The following is a 20,482-nucleotide window of genomic DNA, read 5'->3' on the forward strand; positions in this document are numbered from 1 at the left end:
ATCGCTCAAAGGGTTCGTTGCGTTGCGTGTTTCAAATCTTTAGTCGTATTTAGTAAGAATTAATTGAATTTAAAATTTCTCAAGTTTTTGTACAATTTTATGGTTTTTTGATAGATCTAAGTGCGGTAGAGAGACACCTTTGGGGCACAACAATGTAATGTGTTGGCGAATTTTTTTTATCGTGTCTCATGGCGTTATTTGTGAAATATTTAAAAGATATATAATTTTTTTAAGGTTTTGGTAAAAATTGATAAAGTTAACCTTTTTTTTTAATTTTTTATACCTATAAAATTTAATTTTTGAAATTTTTTTTCAAAATAAATTTAAATGTTTTTCGAATTTTTTTAGAACTAAACAAATTTTTAACCAAATAAAATATTTAAAAAATTATGTGACATGAAAATTTTATTGCAATTCACTTTTTTTTAAATATTTTTTTTTATTTTATAAAATTAGTTATTTTAAATTTTTTTGATTAAAAAAAGTAGGTATTTTAGATAAAAAAAATAAATTTAAAAATAATTAACAATTAAATTAATTTAGTTTTATTTTTTTTTAATAAATAAAAATTATTAATTAATTAATTTAATAAAATTTTAAAAAAATATAATTTTAATAAGTTCATTTTTATTAAAAAAAATTTTTTTAAATTAATTTAAAATTTTTTAATTCCATTTTTGTAAAATTTTCATAAAATAAATTTTAAATATTTATATTTTTTTATATTTAACACTCTGAATAATTATTTATGTTCAATTTAAAATTTTAACCTGAAAAATAAATTTTAAAGCTCTTTTCGACTTGTTTCGTGAACCAAAAGTTGAATCTCATCAATCAAAAAAATTAATAAAAAAACATAAAAGCAGGAGAATTAATTCCTCAATTTCATATTGGGAAACAAAAACCGCACGAACCAGTGCAAAAAAGTGAAAGTTCATGTCAGAAAAAAAAATAATTTTTTTTCATCAGTCTCTTGCACCGACCAAAGTCTACAACAGATAGCAAGCAACAATACCCAAGTCGATGTTCTCTATCAATTATTTTTTTTATCTCTCGTTCGTTCGCTGCTTACATGGCGCTACTCGCCATAATCTCAGACAATTGTGGCAAATCAAATTACGATATCAATGCACTCCATAAGAGTTTGTTTATTCATATAAGCACAGACACTTTGCCATGTTACTGCCTGCATGCAACAATATAATAACCAGAGTAAAATAATAGTAATCGACAAGTTATATGCGAATGTCTGGGAAAATGTGTGAAAGTGCACTGCTCCTAATATGGCAGCAACAGTCGTTGTGTGTTGTCGATGAATGAATGGAAGAAGCAGAAAAAAATACGTTAAAAAAGCATAAAATTTGCACATAATAATATGATTAGAAAATAGAGATTGGTTTTGATAAAATGTGTAAGAAGTACGAATGGTACGTGATATGCAATAAATTGAATGAATGAAGAAAATGGATTTGAATTTCGTAAATTTATGTCTATCGACGAGCGATCAGCGATATGCGTTTAAAGAAAATCGAATAAAAAATAGCGAAAAAGTGAACAACAAGCATGAGCATATAATTAACCTATCTGTATAATTTTACCGATTATTTTATTTATCAATAAAAATTGAATTACGGATGGAATTTAGCGGTTTTTTAGTTGTTGTGCGAAAGAAATTGCTTAGCGTGGAGGTGGGAGTAATTTGAGATGTATTTTTAATGTAAGAGACTATTGATTAATTTGAGCAGGAAGTCGTAAAAATAACAAAGATGTTTTTTGTTTTGCAAAGATGTGAATTGCGGCGATAAATTTGAAATTTGAGAGAGGAGTATTGCGGGTAATTTGCACTTTTTTTACGATAGAAACCGAAATTTATCAATGAAACGTTTTAAGAAGTGTTGAATTTCACATAAAGAGGCAGTCAATGCAATAAATTTGTTAATTTTGGAGTAAAATCGTAAACATTACTTATCAAAATTTTGCTTTTAGGAGAAATTTTTTTAGTAAAAAAATATTAATTTTAGGCCGTTTTGCGCAATAATTTATTTTTTTAATTAAAATTTACTAAATTAATATTTTTTTCAAAGTTTTTTTTCATTAATTTCATTATTTTTTTTTGTCTAGACGATTAAAATATCGGTTTTTTTCAATTTGAAAAAAATTTCAGAAAAAATTAAAACAAATGTTAGAAAATTAATTTAAAATTAAAATAAAAAAAAATTTAACATAATTTAATAAATTTCATAAAATAATTTTTAAATAATTATTTTAAAGTTTTTCTTGTAATTAATATTTCAAATATTTTATCTATAAATTATAAATTTATTTAACATTTTTTTAAAAATTAATAAAAAAAATATTTCAAATTTCAAAAATTTTTAAGAAAAAATTAAAATTATTAATAAAATTTATTTCTCAACAAAATAAGCTTTTCGAAAAATTTTTAAAGAGAAGCAGATTTCAATATTTTTTACAAATTAAAAATTATTTTTTTTTTAATTAAAAATATTTATAAATAATTAAAAAAAAATTAAAATATTTAAAAATAATTCATATATTAAAATTATATTTATGTTTAAAATATCAAAAAATTCTCTAATACTATAAAAAAATTTGAAAACCCAAAAATATTTATTTTTTAATTATTTATAAAAATATTATTTACAACAAAAAACACACACAAACTTCAACTCACCGCACGAAGATCATTATCTCTCTCTCAAAATACATTAAATCCATTTGAAAAAACTCACATTTAAAACACTTTACTTTTAAAAATTGTTATTAAATCCCCCTATTTCCACTTATTACTCGAGTTATTGTAGAGTATCACCTCACACCATCGCATCATATCTGATTTTTGCACTTGTGCTATTATTATTATTTTTTTTTGTCTGTATTCATTTACATGTTTGTGAACCTGTCTCTCTCTTGCACAGCAGCAGCAACAAAAAACTGATACAATAAATAAAATAAAAATAGAATGAATGCAATTGTAATACAAGAAGGTCATTTAAGCCACACATGAATCACAAAACATCTCTCGAATTACTTACTTGTTTGTAGAAGTTTGCATGTTGTATTAAATTACAATTTTTTTTTAAATTTTAATAACGGACATTGAATGTAGATCAGAGATTTTCTCCTAAAATGGAGATTTTTTAGTGGCATTGAAGTTACTTCCTTAACCCTTTTGTAATTTTTTCATATTTTTTTTGACTTCCCTTGAAAACGACCACGTTCTTAATGCTTAGCACAGCAAGAAGAGAGAGAAAAGATAAAAAAAATCATAACAATAATAAAAAATGCACATAATCACGTTGTAGTCGTCTTACAAGGCGATTAACTATTAAATTTTATAAAGAAAAAAAAACTATACGGAAGCTGAAATATTTAGCCCATGAGACTGTTTGTTCATGTCTGATACAATTTTCGCATATATTAAAGAAAAAAACACATTTTTTGTGCTCATTATGCAGCGACAGAGCGCGAGCATTATCGCATTTATGGAACAATTAAGAAAAAGTAAGTTGAGTACTTTCTTCGTGTGTACTCAATCTGTTAAAATAAAAACTAGCAACGACAAAAAAAAATAGTCTTGTGAATTATTTTTTTTTCTTTCTTCGCCAGTCTGATCTCTCTGCGAGTAGTTGTTATGTTCGCTTACATGCAAATTTTCATATCAGCATATATTATTAAATAAGTTCATGCCTTTTTAGTGGATTGAATAACGCTTGAATGGCAAGAATGCCTTACGGAGAAACATAACATGCGCATGTTTTGCTACACAGAAACGGTGTAATTGTTGTGAAAAGAGTGAAATGTGCATGCATGACACACAAAAAATCGTATTTTTAGAGATTTAATTACATAGGAAATGGGAAAAAGTTCCTTTGATAACCGCAAAAAGTCGAATAATTGCTAGAGAAATGTTGTTAAATGCTGAAATTTAATGACTAGTATGCTAAAAATGTTCCATATTGTCTTCAATTTGGACAGGAACTAACAATTATCGCTTAAATTTAATTATAAACCCACAAAAAATGCAATTCATTAACATTTTTTTTTTGTTTTTTTCAGCATTCACCCGCTGCGATCAGCTGTTTTGTTTTGTTTTTCGACCAAAATGTGAACAAAAAATCAAACAAGTTGCGAGTTAATGATCCTTGACGCGTTAAATTCGTTAAATTCTCATGGAATTGACACTGGACTTGAATTCCTGCTCAACTATGGTCATTTTTACGGTGTGATCTTGATATTTTTTAAACAAAAACAAAAAAATTGATCTTTAATTAATAACACCGACAACTCGCGGAGCTTCTGTGAAATTTATCGTCCATCAACGTTTGTCTAATTGCTTCTTTTGTTCGTCAAATCAGACGTAATTTATCATTTTAAATGGAATATCAATGCTACTGAGTCAAAAAATGAAATCTTTTTGTGCTTTAAAACGCTTAGAGATAAAAATTTGACTCTATCGCAACATTGAGTTGAGCAAATGCTGAAATGCTGCTGTGAAGTAAGGTGAGATGATGAAGAAAAAAAATCAATTAACCTTATGCGAGAGTAACTATGCTGTTATTATGTGTATTAGGAATTGTAGAAAGATTAGCAAAAACGATGCGGTTGAGAAATATGTGAGATTTGATCAGTAATGTGCATCTTTTTATGGGTCTTGGTAACTTTTTTTTAGCTTTCATTGAAATTTTTTCAAATAATTTAACAAAAGTATCAATTTTCAGACCTCGAAAGACTTAAAAAGTGTCAAAAAATGAAGATTTTTCAAAATTTTCTCCTTCAAAAAGTTACTTCAAGGAACTTCAGCTTCTTAAAAAATGCAATTTTTCAAAAATCTCATAAAAAATCGTCCTAAAACTTGTCTTGCATGGCAATAAATCATCCAGCACTGTGATATTCATCGCTAAATTGCATGTCGAGGTCACTGCTGATTTGGGGTTTTGATATGAAACCACAAATTTATGGTATCGACTAAATTAGCACGATATAATTTGCAATTTTTTTGCGTTTTTCCAACCGATATCACGCTCAACGATCATCAAATTAATTTTTTTCACACCATTTTCATCAAAAAATTTATTTGAAATCGTCTCGATAATGATGGTTTGCGGGCATCTTTTATTCCGTCTGAATGTTTTTCAACAAAAGCTGTTGTAAGTGAGCCATCATGTGCATCGCTTAATCCCGTCGTACCGCAGAAACAGGTTGATTCATTAACTTTTACCACACACACGAAATTTCTTCTAAAAATAAAATAAATCGTTAATTGTTGCGCAATGTCTCTTCTTGTATGCTAAACATAAATATTAAATTAAACACATGAAGAAGACGCATCAGAGTAATTTTTACAATTACAACGTTACGTAACAACGGCTAACAAGCTGACCAGCATAAAGACGACGACGATACGCATCGAAATGGCAATCAAACGATTTCTTTATTATTACATTTTATCGTAATAATAATTATTATTGTTTGATGACTTATTTCACATTTCATTTGCATATCGACGAATCACGCAACTTCTTTTCATAAAATGTTTAATTATTGTATTGGATTTATTGAACAATTATTTGATTGAGCTGAAAAGTTGTCAGAGCTGTGTTGTGTTAATAATGCAATAAAAAAAGCAAAATGAGTGCCGTGATGCAAGAATACGCTTTTACCTAGTTTCGCACTTTTCATTTTAAATTTTTTCATTAAAAATTTTATTTATTGAGCGATATTTTACTCGAATTTGTGTCAATTTTGTACTGATTTCGAAAAAAATGAAAGGTGTCATTAGAGAAAAAAATTAATGTTTTATTGGATTTGCGTATCTCGAGATTTTATCAAAAAATAAATCTTATCTTGAGATGAAATTACAAAATTATAAAAATTCGATAAAAAATATTTTTTTAAATAAAATAGGAAATTTTCTAAAATTTTAAATATTTTTTTTGAAATTTAAGAAAATTTACTAGTTTTTTGATCTATTTTTATCCAAGTTTTAAATAATTTTTAATAAAAAAAAACAGACTTCTTTCGAGTAACGCAAATTTCAAATTTATTTTTTTCCCCGATATCTCCGATTTATTTTTACGAAAAAATCACAAAAGTAAAATTTTATCAATTAACAAATTTAATTTTCTTATATTTACTTTTAATTTTTTTAATTTACTTTTTATTTTTAATTTTTTTTTAAATTTTTTAATTAATACCTAACTCTTCAAAAAATTTTTAAAAAATAAATTTGTTTGATCTACTTTAATTTTTTTTGAACTAAAAGTTTGTTAAAATAATTATTTTTTCGAGTTTAGTAGATGAAAAAGTTGATCTATAAATAATTTTTAATAAATTTTAATTTAATTTAATTTCAATTAAAATTTAATTTAATTTTAATAAATTTTTGAAGATTTTTGTGAAAATTTTGATATTTACTAATTTTGATTTCTTTTTTTTTTAATATTTTAATTTTTTTTTTTAAAAATTTTTATTAATAAGTTTAAGTCTAAAAAAATGCTTTAAAAATGTAGCTCTTAAGAACCAATCAAACATTTGACAAAAAATCTTGGTTGAAAAACTTGATTTTTCAACATAAAAACTTGAGAATTCTCTCATTAACTGATTTCTCAACTCTAAATGCCTACATTCAACATCAACATGTGTGTTCTAACTCTCAATCTGCCCATTTACGATCGTGCCTGGCATTTTTTTACTAATGAAACACGCAATTTCCGCACAGCAACCTACAACCAGGCGTCTTCATTCCCTCGAGAGGTATGAAAAAATTGCACAAAACACGTTTTTTTTCTTTAAATATATCCGATAACTCGTCCATCCAACACACAATCTCCGCGCTGCTGGCATCGTCGTCGTCGTCGTCATGTGCGTAACCGTAGAGAAATATTGCAAAAAAAAAATCACCGCGCCACAGAAATATGATGCATTCTGATAAAACTTAAATTACAACAAGCGTCGTACGTATTTATTATTATGTTTCAAGAGAGTTGCAATAAATATTGTGTTACATCTGTTATTGTGTTACCTGTTACGTATCTGCGCATGGCTACCTTCTTTGACTATCGCTCTTTATTGAGTGGCGTAATAATTGCAATGTAAATACAAAAAGGAAAAACAACGAAAAAAAAAATGAAACCAATAATTAAGTTGCACAGACACACAAAAAAAAACGTGTTTGTTTGTCGTTTTGTCATCCATGTGCATCGCTGAAAAACGTGCCATCTTCGTCAAAAAGCCAACCTGGAAATTGTGGCAAGAGACAAAAGAAATGCCTTAACAAGTCGTCATTAGTTGCGGCAAAATGCATTATTTGTTATGCAAATTACTCGACATTGTAACGTGTTGATTTGACACAAAGCTTCCGCAACGTCAGTGTCGAGAGCGAAAAAAGCTACAATTACGATTTATCAGCACTTTCAACCGAAAATTTCGCATGTGACATAACTTTGAGGTGACGCCCGGTTTTTTTTTCAACGGTGACATAATCCGGTCAAAATCCCTTTTAGTTGTGGTTTCGAGCACCTTTCTGTCGAAAAAAAAAATATAAAAAATTAAAGTCAACGTACGTGCCAGTTAATAACTATTGCGACACATGTCCAAACATACCGAAAATAGTGAAATGTGACAAATCGCATGACAGTTTCAAATTATAATCGAATTTGTTGCGAATCGTAGACAAGTCAAGTGAAGTCAACAAACACGAAAAATACAAACGACGAGATAAATGAGCCAAAAGAAAATTTTAATTTCACTCATGATATGCAAAATATAATAAAACATAATTTTTTTCTTCGCCAAAATAATACAAAAAAAAAAACAAAACAAAACAAGAGTGATGTATGTGTGTGGTGATGTGGAACAAATAATAAAAATGAGAGTTATTTAAATGCGAAAATGTTCACCAAAAAAAAAAACAGCAATTGATTCCAGTCAATTAATTAATTCCACTCTATTAACTCATGTAGAGTTTATTGAAAGTATTTAAATCTTTTCTGTTCATTATTGAATATTGTTTCTCATTAATTTCTATCGACGCAGCGCGTTTGGTGCCAGAAACGAAAGAAAAAGCGGTGAAAATGGGCGCTGGAGCATACGGGAGATGTGTGACGAGAGCAGAAAAGATTTTTAAAAGGTGATAATTTGAGATTAAATGGAGTTTGAAAGTTTGACTCAGAGGCGGGGAATGCCATATAAGTCCCGTGATGTGATCTTTTATGGGAGAAAATTCATTAAATTAGAGATTAGAAAGAGATTTAAAATTTAATTATCGATTAGCGACATAGAAAAATCTAAATTTTAAAGAAGTTTCTAAGTTTCTTAAGGGATTATTTATTAATGAGAATTTAAAATTATTTATTTTTTTTAATGAAAAAAAAAAAAAAATACGAGAAGAAGATTTAATTTAATTTTAATTAATTTTATACATTTTTTTAAATTTAATTAAAAAAATAAAAAAAAAACTTAAATTTAATTTTATTTGAAGAAATAATTAAAACTACATTATTTCTTTAACTTTTTTTTATTTTTTTTTAATTCATTAATTTATTTATTTATTATATTTTAATCAATAAATTAATTAAATTTTAAATAAATAAAATTATTGAAATTAAATAATTAAAATATTTTTAATTATTTTTTCAAGTAACAATAATTAGTTAATTAAATTATATTTTATTTTTAATTTTATTAAATTTTTTGAATTTATTTTTTCTAACAAATTTAAAGTTTTTATGATTCACGTAGATTTTTTTTATGCTCTTCGCAGTAAAAATTTTTACTTTTTATTAAAATATTTTTTTTATAAATTCACAAATTTACAATTAATCATCAATTTTCGCAAAATTTTTTAGTAACGATCTCTTAAAGTGTGAGTTTCTTTTATTTTCTTAAATATATTTGCTTTTATGATTTAAAAAGTGCAAATTTGCATGATTCATAGTACAAAATTTTATTTTTTACAAAAGCAAAAAAATTCGAATTTTTTTCTTTAATATTTTAAATTATTTTAATTGTCACGTGACATGTTTTTTAATTTTTTTCCATAAAAATGCTTAAAGCAAAAATCCTTAAAAAAATTCTTGAAAACCTTCCACAAGATTATTTTCTTTAATTCACTCGCTTACCGCACGACACATTCACTTTTCAACCTTGAAACCCAAGCGAAATTCTGATCTACTCGAATTCAATACCAACCACAAAATAGTCGAAAAAAAAAGTGAAAAAATATCCATGACAATGGCAATGGACAATAAAAATTTTATATCTCTATCTCTCGTGTAAGAAACCTCAACAAATGATGATTAGGCCCATTAACATAAAAAAAATACAAACACACTCCACAAAAAAATGTGATGGATGACGATTTGAAGGTTTAAAGTCATCTTCTTTTTGTTTATTAAATCAAAAAAAAAAAAAAAAAAAAAAACTGAAATTTTTGAAAGGGAAAAAAACAAAGAAATGATCTGTCGAATTTTATGCTCTAACGATTACTTTTGCTTAAAAAATCTCCAAATTATTCAGTGTTCCCTTATTTTTTTGGTTGATACACGAAATTTATGATGCATGAAACACTTATTTTTCTTCAGAATTTGTGGTTCGTCATTTTTTATAAACATTTTTTGTTAATTGACAAAAATCACAATTTTGGCAATTATTTGGTCAAGAAAAACAAGCGTGTTTTGTTAATTATAAGTTAAAATATTTGAAGGAAGATGAGCTAATAAATTCTTGCCATGTACAGACAAATTAACACTTTGCCCAAAAATTCTGTAAATTAGCACATTTTTGGTTTTTTTAAATCAAGGAAAAGGAATTCATGCATAAAATTTGATGAATTCAAGATTTTTTGTTGCAAAAGTGAACGGAATTGGTCTGAAAAATGCAATCAGCTGTTCTTTGTGCGTTTTTTATGGTTTTAGATCATTACAAAGGACAAAAAGCGATTGTTTGACGATTAAAAAGACATTTAGATACCGAAGACAACAAACAATCCATTAGCACCATGTCATTATTTTCGCAGCGACAAATTTGCAAAAGAAACAATAAAATAAAATTTTTGATCAAAAAAAAAAAAATTAGCATACTAACCTTCTCGTTTGCCTTGGAATAGATTGTGTCCAACAAACAGGCATATGATATTGCGGTTGTTGCTGTTGTTGTTGCTGCTGCGTCGATTGTTGATGATATCGATTGAAATTTCGCAGACTTCCATTGTACGCAGCAGCAGGTGCGGTTGCCTTTAATCCGTAATGATGATGCTGATGATGCTGCAAGTGATGATGATGGCTCGTGGATGCACTCGAAATTGCCGATGTACTACTCGAAGTCGTGAGCGGCGCCGCAGCTGTTGTCACAAAACTGCTGTTAATCGACGATAATCGCGACGAGGCACGCGGATCTACCGTTACACGAACATACCGACCAGAAAGAACGTCAGCGCGTCCCGTTAAGATATCCATATTGTTCAGTGTGTGATTGTAGGTGCTCCCGTTGCTGCTGCTTGGCATGGTGCTTAATGAATTAAAACGCATACCCGACTCGACAGATTGGGAACGGGGCTTGAACGTGTGTTGCCCAAAGGTTGGTGGCGGCGGAGCTCGAGTTTTTACGCGACGATACCGTTGTTGCTGGGCCTGCGATGATACCTGCGTCGGTTGCGGCGTCACTTTATTACGATTAATTACAACTTTGGTCGCTTCCACGTCACTTCGTATCTCGGAATCGATCTCGCCCTCGAGACAAATGATGCTTGTCGGTTCGTTCGATGCTTCAGATCTTCGCGTTATCTGGGTATGTTGCAAGCCATCGCGATCCGTGTGCTGCAAAACATCAAATTCGGGCGTTTGACCGACAAGTTGCGAATCCGTTGAAATACGATCAGGATCTGATTCGAAACCCTCATCTAAGGAATGTGTCGGACTTAGAAGCGGCTTTGAACGCACCTCAATTTTAGTTGACTCCATTTCTCTTCGTTCGTTCGTTTTACTTTCGTTTCAAATATTTTTTTTTTAAATATTTCTTAAGTCGAATTGCTTAGGGCAATTTATTAACGAAATTTCCTTTTCTACACATCGCAATATTTTGTAAGAGATTGAATTTTGTTGCAATGCTGGTTTTATTTTTTCTCTCTTCACTTTCAAGAGCGGCTCGTCTTTAAAATGTAATTTTTTGTTTAAAATCTTTCTTTATTATTATTATTACAGTAATTGATCCCACAATGAAAGTAGCACATAAAATTTTTGCTTTATTTTTCGATCACTCATTTAATTTATGGAACACAAAATTTGGTCACTTTAAAATTCTTTTGTTTTAATTTTTTATTTCCGATTTTTTTTTCACAGTATTTATTTTTTTAAAGTCCCTTCTATTTTTTATTATCTTGTTTCAACTGTCATAATTTTTTTAAATATTTTTTTTTATTATCAATAATTATTTTTTAATCGAATTTATTTGACTTTTCAAACTTGAGACAGTTTTATTTATTTTTTTTTTAATTTTTTAATCATATCAGATTTTTTCATTAATTAAAGGTTGCATTTCATTTTTTTCACAAAAAAAAACTTCACTTGTTCCTTTCCTTTTCCATTAATTTAATCTTTTATGAACAACACTTGACATTCGGCGACGATAAAAATGATTGTTAAAGATAAATATTTTTTTCTGTATAAAAAATCCTTTCATTTAATTTTTTCCGATTTTTTTTCCTGCACTTTCAATGTTGTAATAATGCACAAAAATAAATAAATAATAAAAAATACGAGAAAAAAACTTCGTTCGAGAGAGATTCGTAAAAACGTTGTTATTCACTTGACCGATAAATATTAACTAACTTGTATTTTGCTTTGCTCAGTTGATTCGCCGGATTCGGATTCACGTTGTCTGTCGTTCGCACGAAAGATTGTAAAGTGTTGAAAGTACGACTGTACGGCATTCAGGTGTAATGCGCTGCCGCTGTCTATGAGTCAACCGCAACAACAAACGCGAGAGTTCGGCTTCGGCTTTTAGGTGAAAAGCACTTGACTTTTCGTTGCATAGCGAGTACGGGCGAGATGACAACGACGATGATGATGAATGGCTTGAATGCAGAGTTGAGTTGTTGTAGAATTTTTGATCGAAGTTTCCGGAAATAACTGCAATTGTAAAAGGTTGTATTAGATGACGGGAGAGAGAAAGAGGCGATTTGAAATGGAACGGAAGGAACAGTTTGGAAGTGTCGCATCGGAGTATTATGTGACTTGGAGCAACTGTCAATCAAGGTTTAATTGATGGAAATTTTTTTGATGTTTATTGAGGAAATGATTCTTGTTTGTGTTTTTTTTTGCAGCTTCTTTCAAGATGATTTTTGAGTTTTTGCTAATAGAAGATGAGAAAATTACTTGAAATCATGCAATGTCACTAATTAAAGTTTGAATAAATTTTTGGATTTCAAAGTTTTGATTTTTACTTCAAAAAGTTAAAAATTTTGAATTTTTTTTGTAAGAACTATTTTTCAATGATATTTCGTAAAATTATTTTTTTTTAATTTTTCGAATCATTGAAAATCTTATTTTAAATATTGATCCCTCTATCAACAGTACAAAAATAATTCTTTTATTATTAAATTAAATTATTCAAAATATTTTTAATAAAATTATTTTATTTTATATTAGCCCTTGAAGTATTTCGAAAATTTTCCTTCAATATGACAAAAATTTAAATAAATTAAATTAATTTAATTAATTAAATTAAATTATAATAAATTGTCTTCAAATTATTTTTTTTTCTAAAATTAAATAAATTAATAAATTATTTTTTTAAAATTAAATTAATTTTTAAATTAAAATTAAATTTAAATTGCAATTAATTTTTAATTAAATTAAATTAAATTTTTATTTAAATATATTTATTAAAATTTAAATTATATATTAAAATATAAACATTAATTACTTGAAATAGCTAAAAATTAATTTTAATTTTTTTTTTCAAATTTTTGTTTTTTTTATTTTTTGAGAAATGTATGAATATTTCAGAAAAAAACAATATTATTGTACTCAAAATAGAATTTTAAATACACATTACGACTTTCAAAGTTTATTTTCGATGACAAATGATCACAACAATTAATTGTTAAACAAATTTCCGTCATAAACTCTTAAAAATTGATCTTCTTTTATCGCAGTTGTCAACAAATCACGACAAAAGGCTCAGTTATTTGTCGACCACTTAAAATGCCTTGCTCTGCAATAAATTATCTTTAACCAAAAATTTGTGTAAAAAACTCGTAAATATTAAACGTGACCTTGCCTGTCGGAATATTTATTTCAAAAACTGATAAATTTACTGCTCTCGTTACACTTGTTGTTGTGTATCATCGATCGCACTTGATCATTTACGCAATTCGCACCGAGTCATCCTATTAATTTTTTTTTGGTGTTCAAATTCATCACTTCGTCACAAATTTGTAAATGTTAAACAAACATTTATGGCTTAATTGATTCACAAAAATTTATTTTTCGTGCGTATGCGATTATTTACTGAAACGATGAACAATTAATTTTACAAAGCATGACGCATAAATTATATTCTCAAATTGGGGATGGAATAATTTCGTTAATGATTTTATGGGTTAAACCAAATGAAATCGAGTTTCTTTGAAAATACAAAAAATAAAATTATCACGCAAACAAAAGAATTCCAGAAAAAATCGCGGCTTGCATCATTTTTCTAATATCCATAAATTAGCATGATTTCTCGAAATGAAGCAGAAAAAAAGGGAGATTAAATATTTTCAGCTAATAAGTGTAAGAATTCTATTCATTTTCGTTGTTTGTTGCTGCTGCTCATCTAAATAGCTCTATTTATTTATCTATTTAGAAAAGAGAAGCAGCAGCAGCAGCAAAAAAATCATACAAGAACAGCAAATAACTTTATTGGTATGTAAATATTCTCTTGTCTCTGGTTAATGATCTCGCCGTACACAATAAGTAATAAAATAATAAAAGTGCTCACATTCCAAATCAATACTAATAAACATAAATAATCAACATAATCTTCTAGCGAGTTGTGTGTATGTGTGTAGTCGCTTTTAAATCTACCGCATAATAATTATTGCTGTTGATGTTATTATCGATATTAAAAGTTGTTTGGTCGTTCGTCGTCGTGTGTTTATTGAATGATGATGCCCATAGAGCAGCACAAGGCATGCAAGAGAATTAAGAAGAAAAAAAAATATTGAAACTAATGTTTTTTAAGAGGTTTTAACACACAACACAAAGCAGAAGCGCGATATGATTAGTGAGAACAAAGGAATTTGGAACATTGTTTGGATTTTACATAAAATTACGAGATTAGAGCTTCTTTGATCCACAACGACGACGACGCTGTTGAAGGTTTTCGCTTTCAGAAGGTTTAGTTTTTAAGGAAATATTTTATTCCTCTTGAATCGCGTAATATATATTTTGTATTTGTATTTTATTTATTTTTTCTAACGTTTTTTCGTTACTTTATTTTTTGCCATTCCCGTGACACAAAGTCGTTGAAGGAATTGTTTAAAGATTTTCTTGTCTAATTTGAATAATTTAATTTAAAAAAAGAAAAAATGTATCAAATTAATTTCAGTTATTCATTGAAGGCAAAAATTTTCTTATTTTCTCAAATTTTAACATTGAAAACGTCGAGCTATTCACGAATTTTCCCATAATCAAATTTTCTTAATGCTTAAAAAAAATGCCACAAAAAATGATGCAAAATACCTAAGATTTTTCATTTTGGTTTTTAAATTTCAAGTCTTAAGTCATTCACTCAAATTCGCCCCAAGGGATTTTATGCTGGCGAGGATTTCCTTAAGACTTTTCAATATTCACAAGTATATCCCATAATCTAAAGTAATTTAATTTGAAAAGCCTCAATTCATCAAAAAGCTTCATGATACCAGTCCATTTCGAATGCTTGTAGTAGTAGACTCGGCAAAAATCCTTAAAGTTGTCTTAAATAACGAATTTTCATTCAAAATTTCTGAGATTTATAAACAGCCATTTCTTCGGTTTCAGGTTTTTATTAACTTCAAGTCCATGAGTCATCAAAAATTCATTAGGATCCCTAAAAAAAATAATTTTTCATTAAAAAACTGCGTCGAAAAAAATAAAAAATTTTCCTTACCTTCAAAAAATGCGCAATATATTAAAAGTATCTTAATTGAGCCATCACGACATGTTACCTCGATGATGCGATGATAGATTCATGAGAAAAACAAAAATTATCACCTTTTGTGGATAAAACCACGACGATATTACACAAAAAAATAATAAACAATAAATCAACGAATAAGTGCAAATAAATACGATGATCGCGCTCACTTGTTTATTTACGAGGAGTGGAAAACGGTTTAAAGGCAATATGGATCATGTTGATTAACACATTTCTAGTTTTTGTTAACTACTTACCGCTAATTTATTGATTTCCATTGCTCAAGATGTTCAAACGAGGTTGTAGAAAAAAATAGAAAAAAAATTGGTATTTACCTTTTAATTTCACTTTTCATACTTTTGAAACACTCAAAATATGCAGTTTCATTGCAGCTACTTCAGACAAAAATTGTATGTCACTTTCTTAAAATAATATTGAGAAATTCATAGAGACGACAACTTTCGAACGATCGTTGAAGGGGCGCACAATCAAGGGTCATTCAATTTTTTATGCTTTTTTTATGTCGTCGACCAGAAATGACCATTCTTTCGTAGCGAAAAAACAAAAAAAAAATGTGCACTGCACTAACTGCTTTCACAATATTTGCACATCAATTTCTCATATTTCGCGTCATCGCTGTGTGTGCCTAGCTGATAATTTCAATAAATTACATCTCAAATAACGCAACGCACACACTTTCTATGCACTTTTTAATGGTTTTATGACTCTTTAAGCTCTCGTTGAAGCGCTCTTAACATCATGTTGCATGCGCGTAAATAAATATTTTGTATGCCATTAACATACATGATAGTTTATGCAAATATTGTAAAAAAAATTTATGTCTTTGGAAATAGAGAGAAGACTCTTTTGTGGAGTTATTAATAAAGTACACTCAAGTACTTGTTAGCTTATTATTAAGTTATTATTATTATTAATTTTATTTTTTTTTCTTCTCTCTTGGGTAGTTAGTTAGAAGTTGCACCATATGCGTCGTTAAATATATTTAAACAGTTTGTGCTAATAGTCGATGCAATTTGATGCTTTGAAGAAATATTTAAACATTTGCATGAAAATCGTAATTATCGTTACTTTTTATTTAATTTACGATTGATGGGTGATCACTTAATTATACGGTTGATTTTTATTTTGATCGGGATATGACTTAAGGATGGGCGCTAATGAAGGAAGGAAGAAAATGAATTAAATCTGTGTTTTATGGAAAAAATAGTTGTAAAGAAGAATTTAGTGGCAAATTAACTGAAAGATTATAAAAATCGTGTGGGTTCCGTAATGTATTTTTTTCATGTTCTGTACTTTACCCGTAATTTCTGCGCAATTTTTGTCGTAAACTTTGTTGATGAACGATTCTTAAATAGGGAATATTAAGGTAAAATGTCATCAACCCGTAAATGGTTTGCTGATGTTCGATTCCGTCTTCAATTATATTTTTCATAAAATTCCAACGTTTTAACGTTTTAATTTTTTCTTTTCATAGCAGTTCATTGCATAACTTCAAGGGGTTTGCCTGTAAAAAAAATTAAAAAATTCAATTTTTAAAATAAATTTATAGCATGTGATAAAACATTTTTGTGTTTACCTTTTCTTGTTAATTTTTTGTAAACCTTCGCAATAAAATCATAAAAATGATCTAATCTTGTCAATTGCAAATATTAATTTGAACAAAAAATAAAAACTTTTTTAATCCATCAAACAAGTTTTTTTAACACTGTTGATTAATAAAAAAAATATGAATTATGAATAAAAATTGTATTAATCTCCCAAAAATGATGTTTTACTTCCTACAAATTCATATTCATAAATATTAACCCTAAGTTTGTTTTTATTTTAAGATATCAAGATTTTGAAGATAAAAATAAATTTTATTGCTATTTAACTTACTTGACGTAATTTGTATGACGTAAATTTATATTTCTGAACGAAACGAAAAATTGCAAAAATCTGAAAGGAAGAAATAAAATACTTTTAATAATAATAATTGCTTAAAATGTGTATAAAAATGCTTATGCTCGTAAAAAATTAGTTTTTTTTTTAATTTTAACACAAATTTTAATTATTTTTCATCGATTCTCGGTTTTAACTTTCAAAACCCTGATCCTTTTGTACAAATTTATAGATTCATGATCTTAAAATATTGTCATAAATTTATTTATTTTCTTACAAGAATTTAAGCTATTTTTTTCTAACTGAAAAAAAAAATAAATGTTTAATATTTTAAAATATTTATTATATAGACTTATTTTAAATTTTTTTTTTGTAAAAAGTTTTTTTTGAATTAATTTTGTATTAAATTTATATTTTTTTCATTGAAGAATAATTAAAAAAAATTAATTTAATTTAAATAATTTTAATATTTTAATTTAAATTTTTAGTGAGACATAAACTTAAATATTTTTTTTTAAATTTTCAAAAATAATAAGACGGAATGTTAGCAGCTCGATTTTTCGTTAAAAATTTCAAATTTTACTCATAAAATATATATTCGCTTAAAAATTCTTAAATTTATTGATTTCTGAAAATTATAAAAAATTAACCTTTTTAATCATTAATTTGTAAAATTGTTCATTTTATTATTTATAGTTCTTGAGCTCAAGAAATAATTTTAACCTTTAATCTAATATTAATGACATAAAGCTCTTAAATCAAGAGTAATTTATTCAAAGTCAATATTTACGAGTTTTTTTGTTTGTTGAACTTTTTTTTTCTTAACCTAAAGAATTGACCCACTTTTATCTCTTTGTAATTTCAATGCTGTACGGATTTGTCAACATCAGCGAAACATCAAGCCTGAATTCCAAATCCTCCATTTTCAGTGGCGTCTCAAACTTGTAAGCCAACAACAAATTCACCAACATAACTTTCATACTGAGAACCGCATATTTCTGTCCGATGCAATTTCTGATGCCCGAACTGAAAGGCAAATAGCAAAAGGGATGTCTCGCAGCTACTTTTTCCGGCAAAAAGTTATCCGGATCAAATTTGTCGGCATTTTCTCCCCAATAGCACTTGAGACGATGCAAGGCATAAATAACGACCAAGGTATGCGTTCCCTTTGGCAGCATCACGCCATTATCGAAATACGTGTCTTCTGTCATTATTCGCGAAATTAGCGGGACACTGGGTGCTAATCTTAAAGTTTCCTTAATTACACGATCCATATACTCGAGTTTTCGCAAGTTTTCATACGTAATGGGAACATCGCCGGTTGTTCCATAAACTTCTTTGACTTCTTGATATGCACGTTCTTGCACCTCAGGATGCATGGCAAGGAAGAGAGTGCCAAAACTGACACCTAATGCGGTTGTTTCATTGCCCGCTGAGAGAATTGTCAGTACATGATCACGAATTTGGTTGTCGGTGAATGTCTCGACGTTATTGGCGTCCTTGGATTTTAACAAGTGATCAACGAAAATTTCAGATTTTTTACTCAAATCACAATTTTCCTCCTCAAATCCAGATTCTGAGCCGTTGTTGTTGTTTTCCATCAATTCTTGTCTTCGTTTTTTCACCAACTAAAATATAAAATTTACATTAATCACGTGTTCGAGTTTTTAAAGTGTAAAAAAATCATCTTTCAAGGTCGCGCCAATGTAAATATTGACGCATTACACATTTCTGTGTAATTTTTATTTATTTATTTTTTAATGTTTTTTCAATTAATTCAAAAAAAAAACTTATCGTGATTGATTGTTTGAGCAAACACTTTGCTTAATTCACACAAATCTCTTATAAAAGACAAAAATTAAGCAAAACTTACCTCTTGACCAAATTGGAGACAGTGAGATCGCGCGACAATGTCACCAGGCCAATATTTGGAAAGACGATAAATGAAATCCGAGTACAGATGGAGGTTAAACATGCGGATTGCAGTCAACTCATGGATTCTAAAAAACAGATTTTAACATAAAAATTTAAAAAAATATGAAAATTCATAAAAAATTTTCATTTTAAGTGTTTCGTGTTAGTATATCGATCAGTATCTCCGCTTCTCAATTGATAAAATAATTTACAAACCTCTGAAGATGTGCATTAAAATTCAATTTCTTCTCTTGGGCTTTCACGTTGATGCCGAACGATGTGGCTAAAAATATTTTTAAAGTGTTAAAATTTGTTTAAAAATTAAAAAAATATTAAAACTGACCACAAATGCTGTCCAAAGTTGCTTTTACCGCATAATTCAACATATCAAAAGGACCTTTTCCCAAATTCTCCTCCAAACTTTTCACATACTGCTTACTACTTTCATCAAAAATCGAAATAAATCCCTGCAAATTCTTCTGACTGAACGCATTATTCAGGATTTTTCGATGTCCTTTCCAGGATTTGACTTTTGCTGTAATTAATCCGTCTCCGAAACCAAAGAACTTGTAGAAAAATGGCTTTTCAAGACACTTTTTTGATGTATACACTTGCTGCAGCAGCTCCGGATCGTGTAAGTAACACACAAACATGTGTCCAAACCAAACCTTTGTCAAATAAAAATCATCCTTTTTTTTAAATTTAAAAATAAATTAATAAAAATTTAACAGGATTTCTTACTTTTCCAACTTTAGGAAAGGCCTCGGCATATCCTTGTAGCAATTTTAGACGTTCAGCTTCAGTTTTTCCCAAAAATTCCAAGGCGACGCCAAAAAGTTGTATCCTCAGAGGTCCCCAAACTCCCGGAATCCGATTCACAGCTTTGATAAATTTTATTTGCTTGAGAATGAAGTAAAAAATTATTGAAAATAGGATCAAGTACAATGATGTCGTCAAATCGATAAGTAAAGTCATGTTGATAAAGTCAAATAAATATTAAGTTTCGCGCAAAAAAGGTCTGCTCTCGTTGAAATTTTCGTAATAACTAAAATAAATTTGTCGCTTCAATTGTACTTGTCTCTAAAAATTTCAATGTACCTTCATGTAAAGAAGTGAGTTTGTCTATGGCGAAGCGTCAAAAGGTGCGAGAAAACAATAAGTGGTAGTAAAATATTTTTTTTTCGTGTGTAATCGCAGCGGTGTGAGGTAGCTCAAGTGCCACGCACACTCGAAAACTCTTTAGAGTTAATATTTTTTGAGAAGAATCTTCAACATTCTGCGTCAGGAGTTTTTTTTTCGTACATGTTTGTCCAAATATTTGTACAAAAGATGAACTCTTGAACGATTCGAGTAATTATGTTACAAAATTAGTTCCAGTATTGCCGCTGTGAGCGCTGATTGTTGAAAATTTTGTTATTTTTGGGTTATTTTGATATTTTTCATAACGAGGACGCCCACTTTAAACGTGAACTTGGACTTTGGCTCA

The 20,482-nt window shown here is 28.2% G+C and overlaps 2 protein-coding genes across 3 annotated transcripts in view; both read right to left on the reverse strand.

Annotated features, from left to right (window-relative positions):
- LOC134837702 (uncharacterized) overlaps positions 1 to 10,979 on the reverse strand; it is a 29,552-nt gene extending 18,573 nt beyond the window's left edge. The window contains exon 1 of the mRNA XM_063853089.1: positions 10,105 to 10,979. Coding sequence (XP_063709159.1) covers positions 10,105 to 10,979 — 875 coding nt within the window. The remainder of the gene's footprint in view (positions 1 to 10,104) is intronic.
- Positions 10,980 to 17,764: 6,785 nt separating this feature from the next.
- Positions 17,765 to 19,990, reverse strand: LOC134836784 (cytochrome P450 4c21-like). Of its 2 annotated transcripts, none has more exons than XM_063852003.1 (5): positions 19,738 to 19,990; positions 19,340 to 19,664; positions 19,213 to 19,279; positions 18,956 to 19,082; positions 17,765 to 18,710 (listed from the first exon to the last, which is right to left on the reverse strand). In XM_063852003.1, the coding sequence occupies exons 1-5, from the start codon at positions 19,969 to 19,971 to the stop codon at positions 17,928 to 17,930; spliced, it is 1,536 nt and encodes a 511-aa protein (XP_063708073.1). In that variant the 5' UTR covers positions 19,972 to 19,990; the 3' UTR covers positions 17,765 to 17,927. The 2 variants fall into 2 exon arrangements, with proteins under 2 accessions (XP_063708073.1, XP_063708072.1); XM_063852002.1 differs by having other exon boundaries at positions 19,340 to 19,685.
- Between the last annotated feature and the right edge of the window lie 492 nt (positions 19,991 to 20,482).

Source organism: Culicoides brevitarsis, chromosome 1, assembly GCF_036172545.1.
Source record: "Culicoides brevitarsis isolate CSIRO-B50_1 chromosome 1, AGI_CSIRO_Cbre_v1, whole genome shotgun sequence".
In the NCBI taxonomy this organism is placed as follows: domain Eukaryota; kingdom Metazoa; phylum Arthropoda; class Insecta; order Diptera; family Ceratopogonidae; genus Culicoides; species Culicoides brevitarsis.

Excerpts from the sequence above, each read along its gene's own strand:
- LOC134836784 (XM_063852002.1), bottom strand. The coding sequence starts at position 19,971 with ATGACTTTACTTATCGATTTGACGACATCATTGTACTTGATCCTATTT. Across the intron at positions 19,280-19,339 it reads AACTTTGGACAGCATTTGTG|CCACATCGTTCGGCATCAAC; the intron begins GTCAGTTTTAAT and ends AAATATTTTTAG. Across the intron at positions 18,711-18,955 it reads GTCTCCAATTTGGTCAAGAG|TTGGTGAAAAAACGAAGACA; the intron begins GTAAGTTTTGCT and ends TTTATATTTTAG.